The sequence below is a fragment of the Myotis myotis genome, unplaced genomic scaffold (genome assembly GCF_014108235.1).
Source record: "Myotis myotis isolate mMyoMyo1 unplaced genomic scaffold, mMyoMyo1.p scaffold_m19_p_6, whole genome shotgun sequence".
Classification (NCBI taxonomy): domain Eukaryota; kingdom Metazoa; phylum Chordata; class Mammalia; order Chiroptera; family Vespertilionidae; genus Myotis; species Myotis myotis.
Window position 1 is genome coordinate 26757096 of NW_023416368.1, and position 21365 is coordinate 26778460.

The 21365-nt window shown below is 44.8% G+C and overlaps 1 protein-coding gene across 4 annotated transcripts in view; it reads right to left on the reverse strand.

Moving 5' to 3' along the window:
- ARHGAP26 (Rho GTPase activating protein 26) overlaps positions 1-21365 on the reverse strand; it is a 421272-nt gene that overhangs the window by 181146 nt on the left and 218761 nt on the right. For all 4 annotated transcript variants that reach the window (XM_036312015.1, XM_036312018.1, XM_036312017.1 and 1 more), the window contains exons 13-14: positions 9929-9994; positions 2746-2820 (exon numbers count right to left, since the gene is read on the reverse strand). In XM_036312015.1, coding sequence (XP_036167908.1) covers positions 2746-2820; positions 9929-9994 — 141 coding nt within the window. The remainder of the gene's footprint in view (positions 1-2745; positions 2821-9928; positions 9995-21365) is intronic.

Consider the following 21365-nt stretch of genomic DNA (forward strand, 5'->3'; position numbering starts at 1 on the left):
AGCACTCCTCCATAATTCTGTTAGTAATCCTGCTCAGTCCACAAGGTCCTGTGGACTAACCCCCTCCCCAGCCTATCCTTCTACCACCCTCACAGAGGTAACTCAGGACCACCAGAAATAGGCACAGGATCCAGGCCATTTGGATCCATCTGCTGCAGGTCATGTGACTCATCTGAGATTGTGAAATGAATCATGTGACAGACTGGCCCTATACTGATCAAAGTCTGCCCTGGGACCTTCTGCCAAAACTGTCAAAAAAGACACTCCCTTCTCAGTGATGTAAGCTCCAAGGACTGCTGAGACAGGACTATCTGGAACATTCCAATGATGAAAACAGCCAATACCAAGACAAGCAGAGGTCACAGATAATGAAAGCCAGAGAAATGAGTAGGAAGGGCTCCCACAAATGTAAAGATATCACTGGAACCACCAGACCCTACTGCCATATTGGCCTTACCAACTATGTGAGCAAATAAATGCCTTTTATTTTCCCTTTAAACTATTCTGAATTGCCTTCTTGACACTTTTGTGTGTAATAAAGTCCTAACACACAATTCCACTACTTAGAAACTTTTAACAACATCTTAATTCCTACAGAGAAAAACAAACTCCTTAGCAAAGTATTCAAGTTCTTCAGCAAAAGGGGCCATCTCAGCTTTTCAGCTTTAACATTCCTGTCCCAGCCTGAGTACTTTCAAATATTAAAATGATAAAATCATTACTCTCTGGGATAGCCACCACAGACCCTGATTTCTGCCCCTATGCCATTGCTCATACTTCCTGATTCTGAATTATTCTTCTATTCTCTCCTTCACTACTGAGTCTTCCAGACCCAGCTCATATTAGGCACCAGGATCGTATTTTACACCATAGTTTTCACATGGATGCATATCTCCCTCCTACTGGACACTTTGCAGACAAGGAATGACTCTTTCTACAGTTTCATCCCTAGCACTTGACTATCTGCTTCCAAGAGCAGAAGCTCCACAACTGTTTGCAGCACTGCTCACAAACGAAAGACTGAGGACTGATACCTGTTAGAATCTTAATTATGCCTTACATTAGAATTTTTTGAAAGTTAACATTATCACCATACAACCTAGTAATTGTATTCTTGGGCATTTATCCCACTGAAACAAATTAATGTTCATATAAAAACCTGTATACGAATGTTTTATAGCAGCTTTATTTGACATTTCCCCAGATGGGAAACAACCCAGATGTCCTTCATCAAGTGAATGGTTAAACAAACTGTGGTGTATCTATATAATGGAATACTACTCAGCAATTAAAAAAAACGCCTATTGATATAAATCTGAAAGGAATTATGCTGATTGAAAAAAAGCCAATCCCAAAAGATTATGTATTATATGATTCCATTTATATGATTATCGTGAAATGACACCATTACAGAAATGGAGAGCAGATCAGTGGTTGCCAGGTGTTAAGCATGGGGATGAGATGAGGGCGAGGCAGATGGGTATTGCCATGAAAGGGCATCACAATGGCTCCTCATGGTGATGGAACTGCTCTGCATCTCAACTGGATCAATATCCTGGTTGTAATACTGCACTACAGCTCTGCAAGTTGTTACTATTGGCGGAAAGTGGGTAAAGGCACACAGGGTTTCTCTAAATTATTTCTTACAACTGCATGTGAATCTATAATTATCTCAAAATAAACAGTTAATTTTTAAAAATAAACTAACCATATCCCAAATCTGAACCAAAAAACAGATTCCCAAGGAGTACCTTAAAATAATCATAGTAAAAGATCTCATTGTGACTAGCAATATAGTAGAGTTTTGCCTACAAGAAGCAAGGAGCTCTCTGGAAAAGAGGTAGAGAGTTGTTCTCATCAACATGAGAGAGGAGAATTCTTTACGTACGAAAACTATTTTCAGAAACTGGAATGGCAAATGAAACGTCAAATACTAACAAGAGAAGTGCCCCTGCCCAGAACCCTGAGCAGGGCCCCTGAGTGACAGTGCATCTCTCCAGGCGCATGGCTGGGCCTCCATGGGGATGAAAAACAGCCACTGATGGGTGCAATCTGATCTGTTTGCCATTTAGGTCCATGTGACTCACTGAGACTGGTGCACTCATATCTAAAAATACAGGAAATCTGCAGCCTAGGCAAATTTGGCTCATTGGCTCATGGGTTTTTGATTCGAACATTGCACATTCTGCGATAGTAGCTTTATATTTATATGGGCCAGCTGCAAAAGAGGTTCTGCTGCTCAAATGAGAGACTAGGCTGAAATCTACAAGCAAAGAGAATCAGAACTATCTGCTTATATACATTTTATCTGGGCACCACATGACCCCTTCTCGTTAACAGGGAACATGAGACCAGAGGTCCTTTGTAAGCTAGAGGGATATCTTTCCTCAGGCCCTGGGTGTGCCCCACTAAATGCTTGTCTCCAAACAGGACAGAGGGAGTCATGAGCTATTAAAGACAGAGTAGGGTGTGGTGGTCACATGAGCCACCTAGTGCCACTGGGACTGGCAGTGGCCAAGTCTACAAACAGAAAGGGTGTGGTGTCTTGGACCTGCCATTTTTTTCGTCTAGTCCCACTCACTACCCCTTCCAATGATTCCCGCAGCTATGACAATGGTGAGGGAGGCAGCTTATTTCTGGGAGTTACCTCTTGGAACAACCTAATTCCTTCCCTATGGGCTGTCCACATTCAGGGACCTGGTGACTTTTCAGGGGCCTGTCTGGCAGAGCCAGAGCTGCACTCACCCATCAAGACACTCAGCAACTTCTGCACTCTGGAATTGACCCCCACGATTCGGTAGAGCCCCTGCTCATTAATACCTGAGAAGAGAAACAGTGATGATTTAATTAGAGGTACATCAAAACACAAGTCAAGCCAACCCAGCCAAAAGCACTGTTTTCATTTTCTCGTTCCTTCTAAAAGCCTCTCTAATTAAAGTCCCCTGTCACTCAGCTCTGCTCTTAGCGAAGGAGTGAGATTGGTACAGCTGTCTAGGATTTCACGGGTGTGCTGCACAATTCAGCCCTCATGTTAGTTCAGTCATCAGAGGGGAAAGGAACCTTTCTTTTCTGTTGCCAAAAGCAGCATCTGAAGAGTTTTGAAAGATGCAAAATATATACTTTTAAATAGATCATAAGTTAACCAATTTTTTAATTTAGAAAGCCAAAAATGACATGATAAAAAATTCATACTTCACAATTTATTTTCACAGAGAGAATGAAAATATTGAGCTGTAAGGCAAAGACATTTTTAATTTTGGAGAATGTTTGCCAAGACTGAGAAGTTAGAAAACCCATTCTTTTGTAATGTAAATATCCTATCTAATAAAAGAGAAACATGGTAATTAGCGTACGACCGCTACCCTTCCCATTGGCTAATCAGGGCGATATGCAAATTAACTGCCAGCCAAGATGGCGGCCGGCAGCCAGGCAGCTGACACGAACAGGGAGGCTTGCTTGCTTCAGTGACGGAGGAAGCTAAGCTTCCCCACCTGCCTTGCCGGCCTCTCAGCTGCACTCTAAGCAACATTGTAACAAATATAGAAGCTGAACAAAATCCTGGGCTTCAGCCAGCAGGACCCCAACATTGTTTCAAATACAGAAGGTAAACAAAGGCCAGAAACCTGCTTTCAGCAGCGGAGGTCTCATAGCTGGAGCCGAGCCTCAGAGCTAAAGCTGGCCCAGAATTTAAAAAAAAAAAGGAAAAAAGGACAGGTTGGGAGCTTCAGTCACCCGCCAGCCTGAAAACGGCCCTCAGCCCCTCACCCAGGCTGGCCAGGCACCCCACCCTAAAAGCGGTGTGACCAGATGCAAACAGCCATCATCCCCTCACCCAGGCTGGCCAGGCACCCAAGCGGGACCCCCCACCCTGAAGGGGGTGTGACCAGATGCAAATAGCCATCATCCCCTCACCCAGGCTGGCCAGGCACCCAAGCGGAACCCCTACCCTGATCCAGGACACCCTTCAGGGCAAACCAGCCAGCCCCCACCCGTGCACCAGGCCTCTATCCTATATAGTAAAAGGGTAATATGCCTCCCAGCACCAGGATCAGCGGAGCCGCGAGGCCTCCCGGCACCGGGATCAGCGTGACAGGGGGCAGCGACCAAACCCCCTGATCGCCCTGTGGCTCTGTGTGTGACAGGGGGCGGGGCCACAACCTCCCTATCCGCCCTGCTCTGTTCGTGACAGGGGGGAGCTCCTCAACCCCCTGATCAGCCCTGCTCTGTGCGTGACAGGGGGGAGCTCCCCAACCCCCTGATCGCCCTGCGGCTGTGTGACAGGGTGCGGCACCCCAACCCCCTGATCGGCCCTGCTCTATGTGTGACAGGGGGGAGCTCCCCAACCCCCTGATCGCCCTGCGGCTCTGTGTGTGACAGGGTGCGGCACCCCAACCCCCTGATCGCCCTGCGGCTCTGTGTGTGACAGGGTGCGGCACCCCAACCCCCTGATCGGCCCTGCTCTGTGTGTGACAGCGGGGAGCTCCCCAACCCCCTGATTGCCCTGCGGCTCTGTAAGGGTGTGGCGCCCCAACCCGCGCCCCCCCATCGGCCCTGCCCTGAGTGTGACAGTGGTGGCACCCCAACCCCCTGATCCACTCTGCTGTGTGTGTGACAGGGGGCGGTACCCCAACTCCCCTATCGGCCCTGCTCTGTGAGTGACAGGGGGGAGCTCCTCAATCCCCTGATCGGCCCTGCTCTGTGCATGACAGGGGGGAGCTCCCCAACCCCCTGATGGGCCCTGCTCTGTGCGTGACAGGGGGGAGCTCCCCAACCCCCTGATGGGCCCTGCTCTGTGCATGACAGGGGGTGGTGCCACAACCTCCCCATCGACCCTGCCTTGAGTGTGACAGGGGGCGGTGCCCCAACCCCCAAATCGGCCCTACCCTGAGTGTGACTAGGGGTGGCATCGCAACCTCCCGATCCGCCCTGCTCTGTGCATGACAGGGGGCGGCGCCCCAACTCCCCAATCGGCCCTGCTCTGAGCCCGACCAGGGGCTGCACCTAGGGATTGGGCCTGCCCTCTGCCACCCAGGAGCAGGCCTAAGCCAGCAGGTCGTTATCTCCCAAGGGGTCCCAGACTGCGAGAGGGCACAGGCCGGGCTGAGGGACCCCCTCTCCCCCACAAGCACACAAATTTTTGTGCACCAGGCTTCTAGTTCATTATATAATAAAAGAAGGACCACCTTCATTCAACCCAAGGAAATGTGCAACTGAACTAGAAGGGGTTTACCTTCAAACACCCAAACAAAAAACCCAAAACTAACCCACCTCAGTACTTTGTTCACATAAATACAAAGATGAGATCACCACTGTATCATTTACCAAAGGGGAGAATTCAGACCAAGTGATGTAAAATGACTTTTCTCCTGTTAGTCCTAGGCCCATCATATTTGATACCTTTCTCCCACTTCCTGTTTTATCCCGAGGTCCATTTTCAACCACTAGCCAAAGAGAACTTCTCAAAACGTAAATCAGTTCAAACCATGTCTTTTCTTATAAACCTTCCAGTAGTTTCCCATTGCATTTAGATCACAATCAAACCTTACTGTGCCAGAAGGTCCTACATGATTGAGCTCAGGCCTATCCCTGACCCTAGCATCAACCATTCCACTCTGCTCCAGCCACACCGGCCTTCCTGTTACTCCAGCAAATCAAGCTCAGGCCCCCAATCACAGCCTTTTCTCCACCTGCAATCCTCCTTTCCGAGATTTTTCCATCATTCAGGTCTCAGCTTAAACACAACCTCTTTAATGCATCCCATACCAACACTATTGGCCAGGACCTGGCCCTGTTTTTTTTTTCTTTATAGCAGCTAATATCTAAAATTATCTTTATTGGGTTTCTTATCTATCTTTCTCCCCCAACGCCCTACAATGTAAACTCATAGTACAGTGATTCTGTCTTCCTCACCATTGTATCCCTAGCACCCAGATCAGTATATGATACGTGATAGAATAGAATGAATAATACAATGAATTATGCTCTGATAGAGCCACTACTTTGGAGTCAAAACAAAATTTCCTGAAAGAAATGTGGGAAAATGCTGATTCTACAACACCTATCTAGAAATGGAACTCATGAATAAAAGCAAGTGGTCTGGAATGAGGGGCCTCCACAGCTAAAACAGATCTATAAAAGCATGGCATGATCGCGCATGGTTCATGGCTAGGAGACGCTGGTCAAAAACTAAGGAATGGGCCCCAGGTTGCTCAGTAGCAGAACCATTATTCAGTGATGGGGTGGCTTGAAGGGCTTCTCCTTTCTGAAGTGTTATCTCTTTCTTTTGTCCTTGTGCTTTCCTGGAATTTGACACAATCCCGACTCCCATTAGGCAATGATTAATGAACCCCAGACAGCATGGGAGGTCTGGTCATCCCTGGTCACCACAAATATGTATGTACATACATGCACTGCAGTAAGGAAATAGCCACTTCCTTCATGCATTTATATAAAAATGACTTTTAACTCACTGTCTTTATGTCCTCTTGGTGCTAAATGAAAACTTTCTCAGAAGTTAAAACATTTTCAGAAGCAGAAGCTAAGAGACCAATCCAGTTGGTGACCCTCCTCTTCCTCACCACTTATCCTGTATATTTTCTGGCTTCACATCAGAAAGAGTCATCCTCCTGAGCTATGGGTATGCATTTATCACACTCTCTGTGAAGGGTTTTAAATGATTAGGTTTCTCTCTTTGTTCTGGCTGCTGAAAACTGAGCAGCAGACAGGTGACCCACCGCAGGCAAGTATATGAAGGTGCCTGGGGAGCAGAGAGGAGGGGGGTTCTGTTTTGAACTCACTTTTGGCTCCACATTTATGCCTCTACTTTTGTTAACCCTGGAGCTCTTATATCTGATTCTTTTATTTTTAACCATTTGTATGCCATAAGTGTCTACAGACGCAAGCAGCGGACCTTTATAAATTAAATTCAAAATATTGTGGCAATTAACTGGTTAAATAAAAAGATGTCAAAATGCCTGTTGAAAAATTATCTTAGTTATACCTACTTTTAAAAACTTAGAAACTGCAGTTGTGGAAAACAGATAAATCAAAAGAAGGCAGCAAAAATAGCAGAGAGACAACATAAAGATAACTGGGTAGGCACGGCTCTCCCCTCTCCCTGCCACCCCCAGAATGGGTTCATGCTTGGCAGGCTGTTTTAGAACCTGCACTTTTCACTTACTACATATAACCAAAACCTTGGGTGTCAATAAATATATTTCCACTGCATTTTTAGTGATCCAGAATTTTTTACTGCATGAAAGTAGCGCTGTTGATTTAACCAAATTTTGAGACATTGGCCAGTTTCTGATTTTTAACCTTAACAACACCTTTCTGTAAACATCCTTATAACTCAACCTGACCCATGTCCTTATTTCCTCAAGATCCACTCCCAAAAATGTCACTTTATAGTCTCTGGTTATATTTTACACTAGAGGCTCAGTGAACAAAATTCGTGCACTGGGGTGGTGGGGAGGGGGGAGGGGTGTTGCTCAGCCCAGCCTGCACCCTCTCCAATCTGGGACTCCTCGGGGGTCCCTCTCACAATCCAGGACTGCTGGCTCCCAACCGCTTGCCTGCCTGCCTGCCTGACTGTCCCTAACCACTTCTGCCTGCTAGCCTGATCAGCCCCTAACCATTACCCTGCTGGCCTGATCGATGCCCAACTGCTCCCCTATGAGCCCGATTGCCCCTAACTGCCCTCCCTGCAGGCCTGGTTGCCCCCAAAATGCCCTCCCCTGCAGGCCTGGTACCCCCCAACTGCCCTCCCCTGCAGACCTGGTCACCCCCAACTGCCCTCCCCTGCAGGCCATCTTGTGACCACATGGGGGCAGCCATTTTGTGTGAGGGTGTGGCAGTCAATTTGCATAATGCCTCTTTATTATATAGGATTATCCTTGCAAACTGCCTTCTTTATTGAAGAAAGGTATAGTAGAAATAAGCAAACATTTTAAAATGTTAGTACATCTAATCTAATAAAAGAGAAACATGTAAATTGACCATACCTCCACTACACCACCAGCCACACCCACCAGTCAATCAGGAGTGAATATTCAAATTAACCCAACTAAGATGGCAGCGGCCACGGAGCTGGAGCGAGCAGGAGGCTTAGGTTGCCCACGGCGATGGAGGAAGCCAAGCTTCCCACCTGCCCTGTCAGCCCTGAGCTCTGTTCAAGGCTACAAAGTTTCAATTATAGAAGATAAATAAATCCCAGATACCTGCTTCCAGCCCACGGCCGTGGCCAGCCTGAAAACGGCCCTTAGCCCCTCACCCAGGCTGACCAGCCACCCTAGTGGGACCCCCCACCCTGATCCAGGACACCCTTAAGGGCAAACCAGCCGGCCCCGACCCGTGCACCAGGCCTCTATCCTATATAATAAAAGGGTAATATGCAAATTGACCCTAACAGCAAAACAACTGGGAATGATTGGTCACTATGACACATACTGACCACCAGGGGGCAGATGCTCAATGCAGGAGCTGCCCCCTGGTGGTCAGTGCACTCCCATAGGGGGAGCTCTGCTCAGCCACAAGCCAGGCTGATGGCTGCCAGTACAGCGGTGGTGGTGGGAGCCTCTCCCGCCTCCTCAGCAGCACTAAGGATGTCCGACTACAGCTTAGGCCTGCTCCCTGCTGGCAAGTGGACATCCCCCGAGGGCTCCTGGGCTGCCAGAGGGATGTCTGCCAGCTTAGGCTCGATCCCCCTGTGAGAGGGCACAGGCCGGGCTGAGGACCCCGCCCTCCCTGAGTGCATAAATTTTTGTGCACTGGGCCTCTAGTATTAAAATAACTAAGTTGGATAAAAGACTTTTTGACTGGATACATAGGAGTACAGGCTTTTAAGGTTAATTTTTTTCTCTCCCTCTACTCAATGTTTTATAGCCTTTAAGAAGATGCCTATATTTCTCAACTGGCAAGAATTATGGCTCCTGCTTTAAGTGGCAGAACTTCTTCCAAACAAATAAAAAGGGCTGGTGGGTTGAGAGGCTGTAGAAAAAATAAGATGCACAACTTTGACAATGGCTCATATCAAGCCTAGTGGGAAGACAGTTATCAGCTTTTGTAAGGGACTCAACAGACCAATGCACTCAAAGCTCCAAACTGTTAGAACCAAGGAATCACCTTTGTGGCCACCTCAGAAGAGGGGATGGAGACCATTGGGATGAAACAACTTCCCTGATCTCAAAACCCTGTTCCTCTGGACCCAGGAAAGGTCAATGTGTGATAGGCAGGGCTGACCACAGTGCCACTGAGGAACCTAGGGGCCTGGACATTTCTTTCTGCCTGCATGGTCCCCAGCAACAAGCTACCCAGAGTAGGTTCTTAACCCAGGGTCCATGGACATTAAGAGGTCCACTACAGAATTCAGGGTGTCTATGAACTGAGGAACACAATTACAGCTTTATTTTCACTAACTTCTAACTGAAAATTAATCATTTCCCTTCCATTACAATATAAGCAACAAATTACAGTAGATTTAGCAGTACCTGCAATTTGGTCAGAAGTCATAGATGTTTTCATAACATATTATAATTGTTATAGACACCTTGAAATATTTCTGAATGGAGCAACTAGTCAACCCACCACTTTTATTTATAGTGTTAACAAAGAAACACGTATTATTGCAGCACAACACATACTATTAGTACTTTAATAACTGAACTTCAGTAGTTGGTTTCCTTTTAATCCCAAGTATTTGATACGTATGCATTTAAAGCTTTCTCCAGATCAGAGACATCAATGACACCAAATTGGTTGAGAGTCTCTGCTTCAGGGCAACACAACTCATAGAAACCCACTGGCCATGGGACTTGGGGGTTCATGAGTCACTTAAAATCGGAAATTAGCAGGTAGCAGGTCTCAGGTCTGACACCTACCCAGATGTGTGACCTTCACTGAGAACAATGCCATCTGCTGAACTACTTACCTCTGGTTTCCACAGCGTGGATGCATTTCCTGATTATGCTGAAGCCAATACTGTCCAACTGTGCAGCTGAAAGAGGAAGAGAACAGAGTTCAAGTTGCTGGCCATGCAAACCAACCTTGGGACAAGGCATGACCAACACAAAATGACTCAGTTCCATGGTGTGGCCACATATCCTTTTAATTTTTCCCACAAAAGGCATGGGAATAATTTTTTTTAAGCTGTTATTCACTGAGAGCATACCACATGCTGGGTACAGTTCTAAGTATTTTGTGTATATTATCTCATTTAATTTTCACAGTAACTCTGCAAGGTTATCTAGTATCATCAATGTATAGTTGAAGAAACTGTAGCATAAAGTGATGAGCACCATACCAAAGGAATAACAAGGCATCCTTTAAATTGTTTGGTTAATATCAGGAGCTGGAGGACTGTTTGTTGGTCTCCTTCAAAAAGCATAAATGTTGGAGAAGTGATTGACATAGATTATTTCATTTTCTTCCCAGCAAGTCCTTTAGGCTGATCCTATCACTAGCCTCATATTACAGATGAAGAAACTGAGATTTGGCAAAAGCTAGGTATCTTGACCAAAGTTGCAGGTCTAATATGTGGGAGACTCACCCCAAAACCCATATGACCAACTGCCTTAAATGTGACCCTGAGTTAAAGAGAGAAATAAACTGCTTAGGTTACTAGAAGGAGAAAAAAATGACCCAGAAGAAAATTAAAACAGCTGAGAACAGAGAAGCCACCTGAGGCAGAAGAACTAAGGCAATAATAAGTAGAGTCAGCCTCTGTGTGCTCTGTGTGGTAACTCAATAGGTGGTGACCGTGTTTTCCATCTGCTCCCAAACCCACTAATGTCACTCAGAAAACAGATGATCAACAGTTAGCAACGTTTTCCACAGCACCGAACTAATTCCCACCCTGACAACGAAGCTGGAAGCCCACCAAAATTCATCCCCACACGCTGGTTACCCAGTAATAAGATGCGTGTGGTCATTTTTAAGAATGGGTTCATCTTTGACCTCCTTAGGATATCAGGACAAAACATTCTACAAATGAATGTTCAGAATAGAGAGGGAAATGGCAGAAAGTAGGAAGGTGAGTACTTATAAATGATTTGTCATCATCCCAGGGCAAGAAATAAACTTGTACACTCTGAGCACTGAGAGAACTGGAACTCATCTTGGATCTAATCCAAATGGAATCTTTCTCCAATTCTTAATGTCTATGAGTAAACTTAGATCCAATGAAGATAAAAAACCTTTAAAAAAAAAATCACTGAGAAGTCTCCAAATCAAACTAGAAAGGAATGCTAATTTCCCAAAACTTCTCTTCCCAAAGGGAAATACCTCTTGTTCTTACATGTATGCTTGGTGCTTAGTGGTACTTATTATAGACACACTTGGTCTCTAGGATAGTAAGTAAAGTACTAGAAAAGGAGGAAAAGAGTGCTGTTCTACCTGGAGAACAACTGGCATACAAAACCATTGCTCTTACATTCTCTTAAAGCTGTAAAAAGCCTACTAAGCCAATCCCTTGCTTTTTCTAGTATTAACCAAGTATTTACTTTGCAAACTGTGTTATATTGGGCTTTCTGACTGGAAGCTGGAAGCCAGATCAAAATTATTTTTCCAAGTGAAACTCAATTAACTCATGCCATGGACATTTCCTAAACTTAATAACAAATTATAATACACAAGCCAAATAACTATTGGAACCTTGGGGAAGATTTTTTAAAATAGCTTCATTGAAATATGATTCACATATCACAGAGTTCACCCACAATTCATTAATTTCTAGCATATTAATAAAGTTATCAATCACCACTATCTAATTCTATAACATTTTCATTGCCCCCTACAAAAAACTCATACACATTAGCAGTCACTCTATTTCCCTCTTATTCCTGCCCCTAGAAACCACTAATATATTTTCTGTCTCTAGATTTTCCTATTCTGTACATGTTATGTAACTGGAATCATACTATATGTGGTCTTCTGTGTCTAGCTTCTTTCATTTAGTATTATATTTTCAAGATTTGTCTCTGCTGTAACATCAATACTTCATTCTTTTAATGATGAAACTAGAGGCCTGATGCATGAAATTCGTGCAAGGGCCTTGGCCCCAGCCTCTACCGCCAGGGGCCTCAGCTGCCTCTGCCGCAACAACCACCCAACACCCTGGCCAGGGCCCTCTGCCACTGTCTCCAACCCGCTATGGCTTTATCTGGAAGGAAGGACATCTGGAAGGACATCTGGTCTAATTAGCATATTACACTTTTATTATTATAAATACTATTCTATTGTCTAGACCACATTTCATGTATCCATTCATCAGCTGCTGCTTCCCCTTTGGGCTATTATGAATAAATGCTGCTAGGAACATCTGTGTACAAGTCTCTGTGTGGGCATACTTTCATTTCTCTTCAGTATATGCCTAGGAGTGAAACTGCTGGGTTGTATGGTGACTCTATGCTTAACTTTTTGAGAAACTGCCAAACTGCTTTCTAAAGCACTGCACCATTTTACAATCCCACTGGCAATGAATGAGGGTTCCAATTTCTCCACTCCTTGCCAACATTTGTTATTGTCTTTTTTATTATAGCCATTCTGGTGGGTGTGAAGTGGTACCTCATTGTGGCTTTGACTTCATTTCCCTGATGACTAAGGATCCTGGGCATCCTTTCGGGTGCAGGGGAGGTTTTTCTTCCTTTTTTACAGTAGTTAGAACAGAGCCTGCTAGAATGTATTTGTCAGAGGGGAAATTACTTTTTATACTTAAGGAGGTTTCCAAAATGTTCATAACTGACTCAACAGTCAGTTGAAGCCTTTCAGTTCTTCCTTTGAGAGGTTCTTAAGAGGATCCTTGCTTAGGGATGAGAGTCATAGAAGTCTGGGAGAGAACTGTCATTTTGCATAGTGTTCCGTGAGCAGCTAAGGCTGATTCCAAACTTGGATGTTTTAAGAGTAGGTTTGTGAACACGGCATCGATGAACTTCTGTTCAGAAAAATGATTATTTTGCTTCCTTACCCCATGAACACTGACTAAAGTTTTGAAATTAAAAATAACCTGGTAGGTGCCAGTGATGAGCCCAGTCACAAGAAGATACGTACTCAAAAAGCCATCAGCACGAGTAGCTGAAGAAATGACAGAGCCTTACAGAGGCAAATTAGGCCCTGAGTCTTTTCATGTGAAACTGCAGGAAGCAAGATTCTTTCCTCGGTAAGTAACAGGTAATGGAAAAGAATACAATAGAACCTTCCAAGTACATTGCCAAAAAATTAAATTCCACTAACTACATTAACTACAATTACTTCTTTTGGAAATCGGCAAAGCAAGGCCCCCCGAAATCTGAGTAAATGTTCATCCTTTGATTTTCCCAGCATCAGAAGTTCTCCAATTTGTTCTAAATCAGCAAACTCCTTCTTTAAATAATCTTACACAGATGTTAAACATAAAGGCTTTACACATTATGCAGGTAATGTAGTATTCATTGGTATATATTAGTATATATTAGTATTCAATGTATATATTGCTTACATATTGCAAACTCAAACATTAAGAACTCTGTTGGCCTATAATGTTGCATAGTGCTGATAATTATTGCAGTTATAAACAAATAAAAATGTATTAAAAAATGCAATGCATGTCAAACCACTGTGCCCAACAAGAAACTCATGAAGTACAACTTTGCCACCATCGCTCTAGCTCTCTAAGCTGCTGTAAGGTACTTAACTGCCTGCGGCCCCACACTTCCCTACATCTCTGTCTCTCCATCTGTGCCTATTACTCTCTCACAGGTTTGACTTCTACTCTCATCAACCTGTTTCCTGCTGACGTCATGATTAGGTTACAAATGATTAACAACTGCTTTATTTAACGTGTCCTGAGTACCACTAATATGATAGGGACTACAGTGCATACATTAGCAGATCATTCGTCCTGATCTCTGCATAGCAGGTTCCTAATCTAAGTTAATTGAGATCTCCTACTCTGAAAATCGAGTTCCCACTAAAAGGTTTAGGACAGGATCACCGCCGAACAGTTGCTAATGACAGAAAAAGTCTGAGCGGCCTGACAGATGGAAGCAGTTCTTCTTAATCCCCTCAAGCAGGTGATTCAGCTCTTTCTCTGAGCCAAGGCTCAGGAAAGGTCAGGGATTTATTTGCAATTTCTGTATCCTTATAATCTCTAGAAATAATCTCTCATTAAATATCTACTAGGCTTGCATTATTCCCTTAATTTGACTTGCGATGGGTTGTTGCAGGAACTGTGACTCCTAGGCCCGCCTGACATCCACTGTCTTATGGTCAAGGCTTATCTTTCATCCTCAGAGTCAGCTCTGCCTAGGTTTACGCACAGGGCAGCCCAAACAGCTGCCATGTAATGACTATTCAGAGAGCTTGCACCAAATACCCAGGCTGACCCGCCAAGTTAGAAATGTGTCATCCTCTTAACTTTCATTTCAACTTTTGAAGCCTTGTTTCTTTGTATCCTTTTAAAGAAAGGAAAGGGCCCAGGTCACACAAACCTATTTTCCAAAGTTCTATGGAGAACATGAGAATCCTGGAGAGGTGGGCTGACCCTCAGTCAACACGAGAGTCTTAGGGCACAAGTGGGAGGAGGATGCCGGCCAGACTACTGGGGTTTGTGCTATATATCTAGGGCAGTGGTTCTCAACCTTCTGGCCCTTTAAATACAGTTCCTCATGTTGTGACCCAACCATAAAATTATTTTCGTTGCTACTTCATAACTGTAAGGTTGCTACTGTTATGAATCGTCATGTAAATATCTGATATGCAGGATGGTCTTAGGCGACCCCTGTGAAAGGGTCGTTTGAGCGCCAAAGGGGTCGTGACCCACAGGTTGAGAACCACTGGTCTAGGGCAGTGGTTGGCAAACTGCGGCCCCTTGAGTGTGGATCTTCCACAAAATACCACATGCGGGCGCACACGTACAGTGCGATTGCAACTTTGTGGCCACACTCAAGGGGCCAAAGAGCCACATGTGGCTCAGGAGCCGCAGTTTGCCGACCACTGGTCTAGGGTAAGAACTCTGAGACTAGGCAGGGGTGGGCAAACTTTTTGACTCGAGGGCCACAATGGGTCTTAAACTGGACCGGAGGGCCGGAACAAAAGCATGGATGGAGTGTTTGTGTGAACTAATATATGTTAACACTGCTGCTGGTGAAGGAACAGAGGGGAGAGCAAGGGAACCCTCCGCTCTTTCAGTTCCGCGGGCCATAGTTTGCCCACGGCTGGACTAGAGAGACAGGTTAAATCCAGAAAATGACTATTTTGCTGTTTACAAAAACTCAAATTATTTTCTTATCTAAAGGAAGGAGGCTGATGGGCCAGGTAGAGATGGCTTTTAGCATAAACACCACTGCCATGTTCTGCAGCTTCTAGCACCTCATGGTACCTCACTTGAGACACTTTTCCTGGTTTTTTACACCTTTAAAAAAATGAGGTGTGGCGCTGGCTGGTGTCTCAGTAGTTAGAGCATCGGCCCAAGCATCAGAGTGTCTTGGGTTCAATTCCCAGTTAAGGGCACGTACCTAGGTGGCAGGTTCCATCCCCAGCCCCGGTCTAAGTGCCCTCGTGCAGGAGGCAACCAATCAATGTGTCTCTCTCACACTGATGTCTCTCTCTCTCCCCCCATCACCTTCTCCTCCTCTTCCACTTCCTCCATCCCATCTCTCTCTCCTCCCTCCCTTCCACTCTCTCTAGAAATGAATGAAAAAAATGTCCTCAGGTGAGGATTAAAAAACAACAACAACAAAGAAATGTGTAGATGATGGTAGAGGGTGAGAACTACAATAAAACCGTGAGCATAATCCTTAGCACCCCCATCTTTGTTACCTCTCATATCCAATGACCACCAAAACCCTCAATTTTATCTCTGGGTGTCTCTCAATTTTGTCTAGTTCACCACCATCTTCACCACCACCACTCCAGTCCTGGCTTCCATCATCTGTTACCAGGATGGCTTCAATGACCTCCTGACTGGATTCTTTACATCTTTTCTGGCTTCCTCCAATCTGTCCTCCACATTGTAGCCCCCATGATCTTGACACAATCAGACCATGGCACTTCCCTGTTTAAAATCTCTCTATGGCACCCCACTGCTCTTGGGAGGATAACCCAAATCCTTAACATGACCCCCAGGACCCTTGTAGTCTAGCCCCAGTCTGCCTCTCCAGCCTTGTCTGATGTCTCGCACCTAGATCTCAGCATCCCAACCTCACTGACTTTCGTCCAGAGCATCCAACTGGCCACACTTTCTCCCCAGAACAAGCTCTGAATTTCACCTGGAAGCCCCTTGACCCAAGTAACTCTGAATCCTCAGGTCTCCCCTAAGTATCAATTCCTCAAAAAAAGCCTTCCTGACTGCCCCCATCACACACTAGGATACAGCACCATCAACCTGTCCATCAAAGTATACAGCACAATTGCAAGCTTACACTGATTTGTATAATTCTACAAAAAAATATCTACCAAACAAGGTATGCATCCATGAAGGCAATGGTCCGTGTACATCTTTATTTTATTCGGTACTATATCTCTGTCTTTCACGGTTTACTACATTGCTGGACAGGAAGAAGAAGCAACCATTTTTCATTTTGTGTAATTTTTCATTCTGGGTGCATGGACAGGCAAATGGTAACTGATCGTGGGGAGAGATGCTGAGGGGCAGTGTGGTGTAGTCAAAAACAACCTTTCAGATTCCAACTGATATCAACCCTCTGAGAGTAGGTGAGTTATTGAAGTTTCTGACACTCAGCTTTTTCATCTTTTGTGTGGAAGCTATGGTTAAATAAAGAAATGAATGCCCTGATCTAACCATTTCCTTCCTTCCTTCCTTCCTTCCTTCCTTCCTTCCTTCCTTCCTTCCCTCCCTCTCTCCCTCCCTCCCTCCCTTCCTTCCTGTATCAATAAAAAGAGGTACTACCACCGAGCAGTACAGCCCCAAAAATGAGTTCAAGAGAAAGGAAAAGCAAAAGCTGTGCAAGCCAAGACATGAGACAGAAGAGACAAAACCAAGTTTAGGTTTTCCTGGAACTTTTAGAAATCCTCTGCTTGTTCATCAAGGCATGATCATCACCGAGTTGTATGTGGTGGCTTGAACCTTGGGCTGGCGAGGGGTAAGGGGTAGGGGTTCCTCCTCGTCACAGTAACAGGGTCATCTAAATAGTTGGATGGCCCTAAAGGTTGAGGAAGGCCCTAGAAAACAAGGGCATTCTCCCCTAGATCTTAGTCTACCCAACAGATCTCACTCTTCAGGTCCAGGAGCCCCTTTTCTGAAAACCGCTGACCTACTGTTGCCCTACCCCAACCCTCAGTACTCAGAACACCAAGAAATTAGGCAAGAAGTGGCCAAATCAAGTTTGAACAGAAGGGGGCTTTCCATACCATAGGCTGCCTGATGGACACATGGTCTGTGGACACACCCCAAGGTTACAGCCCCCCCCCCCCCCCCCGGGAATTCTAATAGACCTTCAGGAGACAAATTCTTTGCAAAGCAGAGATGCTCATCGACTGAATTAGTCTCAACACCAGTAGAATGGATTATCACTTTTCTGAAGCTGGTATTCAACAGGTTTTTCCCAGCCTGAAAATTTCCCCCAGAAAACTTATTCAATTTTTCTTTAAAAAAAAAATATTTTTAAATTTTTTATGGGAGAAATGGAATTTGCTGGAAGTGCTGCATACTTGCATAAAAACATGAGAACTGAGAGGTAAAGGTAGTTGCTGCCCTATAGTTAACAGGATGGATATGGGGATGTCTAGAGTTACTGCGAGCAGGCCACCATTATATGGACGTTTTATGGACAGCTCCAGGGGCATGTTCTCACCACAGAAATTTGCTCAATTTCCCAATGTGATTTGCTCTTTAGAGTCTGGCCTGCCTTGCTCCTTCTGAATTTAATCAATTTCAGTGCCATTAAAAGCCATGAAGAAAAACACCCACATGGAAATAAATATGAAATCCACCTGGAGAACAGATTTCCAATTGGCTCACACACCCAGAGTGCACATTCTCAATTATGTAGAACCCCAGAGTTGCTAGGACTCCCTGACCAGGGCCCCTAGGAAACTGTACTGAGCCTTCAGAAATTTCCAGTGGGGCCCAGGAAAGTTGGCCGATTGGTTCTGCATTGTCCCGGTGTAAATTCTCTACTTTGGGGATTCCCCATAGCTGACTTTTAATCCTGGATCAGCTCCCCAAGACCCTATGCTCCATCCAACTCCAATGCCTACATACTGTGCTCTCAGACCAGTATGTATTCGGGGGATATGAACTCACGGTACTATTAACTGAAATCACACAGACACAAATGATATGTCTTAGAGAACAATAAGCTTTAAGAACAGGCAGGATCAGATAGAATCCTATCTCTGCTACTCTCGGGCTGGGTGTGATCTTAGGCAAGGTGCTTCACCACCCAGAGACTCCCTTCCTCACCTGTATAGTGGGGATAACACATCTAGGCGTCGCAAGGATCAAATGAAATATACAGCAACTGTCACTTATTTGGTATTTAATAAATGGCCATTGCCAGTATTACCAATATGTTATTACTTCCTAATACTTGAGTCGAACTGTCCAGTTGATAAAATACCTGTCATACTCAAATCCATGTTATCCTTACAATAATCCCAGGGAGTAAATATTGTTACCATTCTTACTAATAACTTCTTGCTGTGTTTCTACACTAATAAGTATGATGAAGGATAATACATTACCATTTATAGAATAAATTATAGCTTATTTGATTTTCCCAATATATCTGTTAGGTTTGGATAATGAGAAAAGCCAGGCCCATGATGTTAAGTGGTAACAACAATGATAACTCACTAAGCAGACTGTGCTGCTCTGGGCTAAGCACTTAAACGCATCCTACCCTTCCCCCCCTCCCTATTTTATAGGCAGGAAACCTCACCTCCAACAAGGTTAAGGAACTTCTGCAAGATGATGGCATTAGAGAGTGGTGGAACCAGGATTCTAGCTCCTGCTGACTTCTTAGCTCATCCTCTTCTACTTCCTTACTCTTCTGCCAAAATTCAGATGGCTGCTCAGTAAAGGACAGGGGCTGGGGATCACATTTTCTAGATTCTGCACTTTCTACTCCAGTAGCAGTCCGCAAATCCAGCAGACCAGAGAGGAGGGGGCATGCTTATTGCACATCACATTCTGGGTGTACTCCCAGGTGTCATGCTTCAGTAAGTGTGAGAATCACACTTCAGGTAGCACTGTACTATATACAAAGCAATTAAAATGGTATCACTGAAGATGAATGGTAATGACTGATGACTAGTAATCAGTTGCTAATATCTGTATCACATTCTCCAGCTAATAACAATTCAATCAGTGCTATTATCTCATTATGTAATGTCGGCTTGTGCCACTGATAGTATATTAAATGGTTCCAAGTGGTTCACAAAGAAATATTTATAATAGTTGTACACTTGCTTTAATGAATATTGGAAACTTACTGGATTATCACACATAGCATGATATATTTCTTTTAAAATAAATTTAGGCTTAAAAAGGGTGAATTGATATAAAGAAAAATAATAAATAAATAATAATACAGGTGGTATATGTAAAAAATTCATAAAGATGATACATAAATAAAACATTTGGGAGCTCCTGTCCTAACTTGTTCCAGACCAGGCACTACATTTAACCTGGATGAGAAGATAAGGTACGAGGGTACTACTAGCAAGCTGTCCTATTTCAACGCAGACACCCTTAACTCCCTGCTTTCTCAACATCCCGCATCCAATCCACTAGCCAGTCCCATCAGTAATAACTTAAAAACACATCTAGAATCCAACGACTTCTCACGACCTCCATTGCTGATACTTTGATCCAAGCCACCATCACCTTTTTCTTGGACTGTTACAATAAATAGCCTCTCAACTGTTTTGACTTTTGCCCTCAACAGTTTATTCTCTACCAGCAGCCAGAGTCATCTTTTAAAAATATACATTGGCTCATGTCACTTGCCTGATCACAACTCTCTAGGGCCTTCTCATGACATTCAGAGCACAATCTTACCCTTGACCATGGCCTCACAGGGTCTAGTCCTAGCCTACCTGACCACTGTCCCTCTGGCTTCCTCCAATCCAGTCGTAATGGTCCTCTCTGATATTTCTATAACACAGCTAGTTCATTCCCTCCACCTCAGGGCCTTTGCACATGCTGGTCCCTGTACTAGCAATGCTCATCTGCCAGCTCCTGACATGCCTCCCTCCCCCTCTCTTTGTTCAGATTTGTCCTCAAATGTCACCTCTTCAGGGAGGCCTTCTCTGCTCCAGCTAGTCCTTCCCTCTCACTCTCTATCCCTTTGCTCTTCATTCTTCATTGCACTTTTCTCCACCTGAAAGTATAACCTTTGTTTACATGCTTACTGCTTGTTGTCAGTTTTTCTCAATAGTATAACTCCATGACAGCAGGGACTTTATTTGCCTTGTTCATTACTGTGGTTTCAATAAATATTTCCTGAATGAAGGAACAAATACAATCTACATTTTCACCAGCTGAGACACGAGAAACCAATAGGTAAAGAAGTCCCCACACTCCAGGAGCCTTGGATGGGGAGCAGCTGGCTGCACAGGGCCCTGCGGTGAGAAGCACAAGACAAACAGGACTGGCAGGGATCTCATTCATCCCCGGGCCTCTAAGCATGAACACTGCCAATCAAATTTTCTTCCCTAGCCTACCACATACACAGGCACCTATCTTCTTTTTCCACAGACACACACAGAGAAAAATAAGCCGAGAGGGACACAGAGTAGACAAAGTAAAATAGGTAGCAGGAAAGGAGATGAAATCCCTGCTGGGCCTGGAACAAACCTGCCAGCACTCAGCCTGAGTCAAGGGAGGCTCTAGGACAGCTGTAAAGTGTTACGGTTCTTGGCAATACGCAGGCAGCCAGAGTGGCAGTGTCTGGGTTATTGCGCAGTACAGGCTGAGGGCTGCAGATCAGCTTGCAGGGTATGGAGTGTGTCCTTGTGGGCTTTTACACCTGCAGCCTCCCAGTCCACCTTAAAATTCTGAATCAGGACAGCCGGGAAAGAGCAATACTTAATGCCCACTACGGTAACGCCAAAGAGCTTCATCAGGACCATTTGTCTCCTGAACTGGGATCTGGACATCACGAGAATAAATTACAGTCCAGTGGCCTCAATTCCTTTCTGCCTTGAGGCCTGGGTGGCTGTGCTCTGATTTCTCAACCAAAAAGAGAACTCCAGCTTTCTGAGAGTGGGAGAGTGTCAAGCTGAGAACCAATTGCCTCAGACCATCTAGGTCTCTTTCTTGCCTTCACCCCTTGTCCCCTCACCTGACCTAGGAATGGTTTAGATATTTTTTTGGTCACAACAAACACTGAGGCAGCAAAGGGCAAGGGAAAGAGAGGACATTCAAG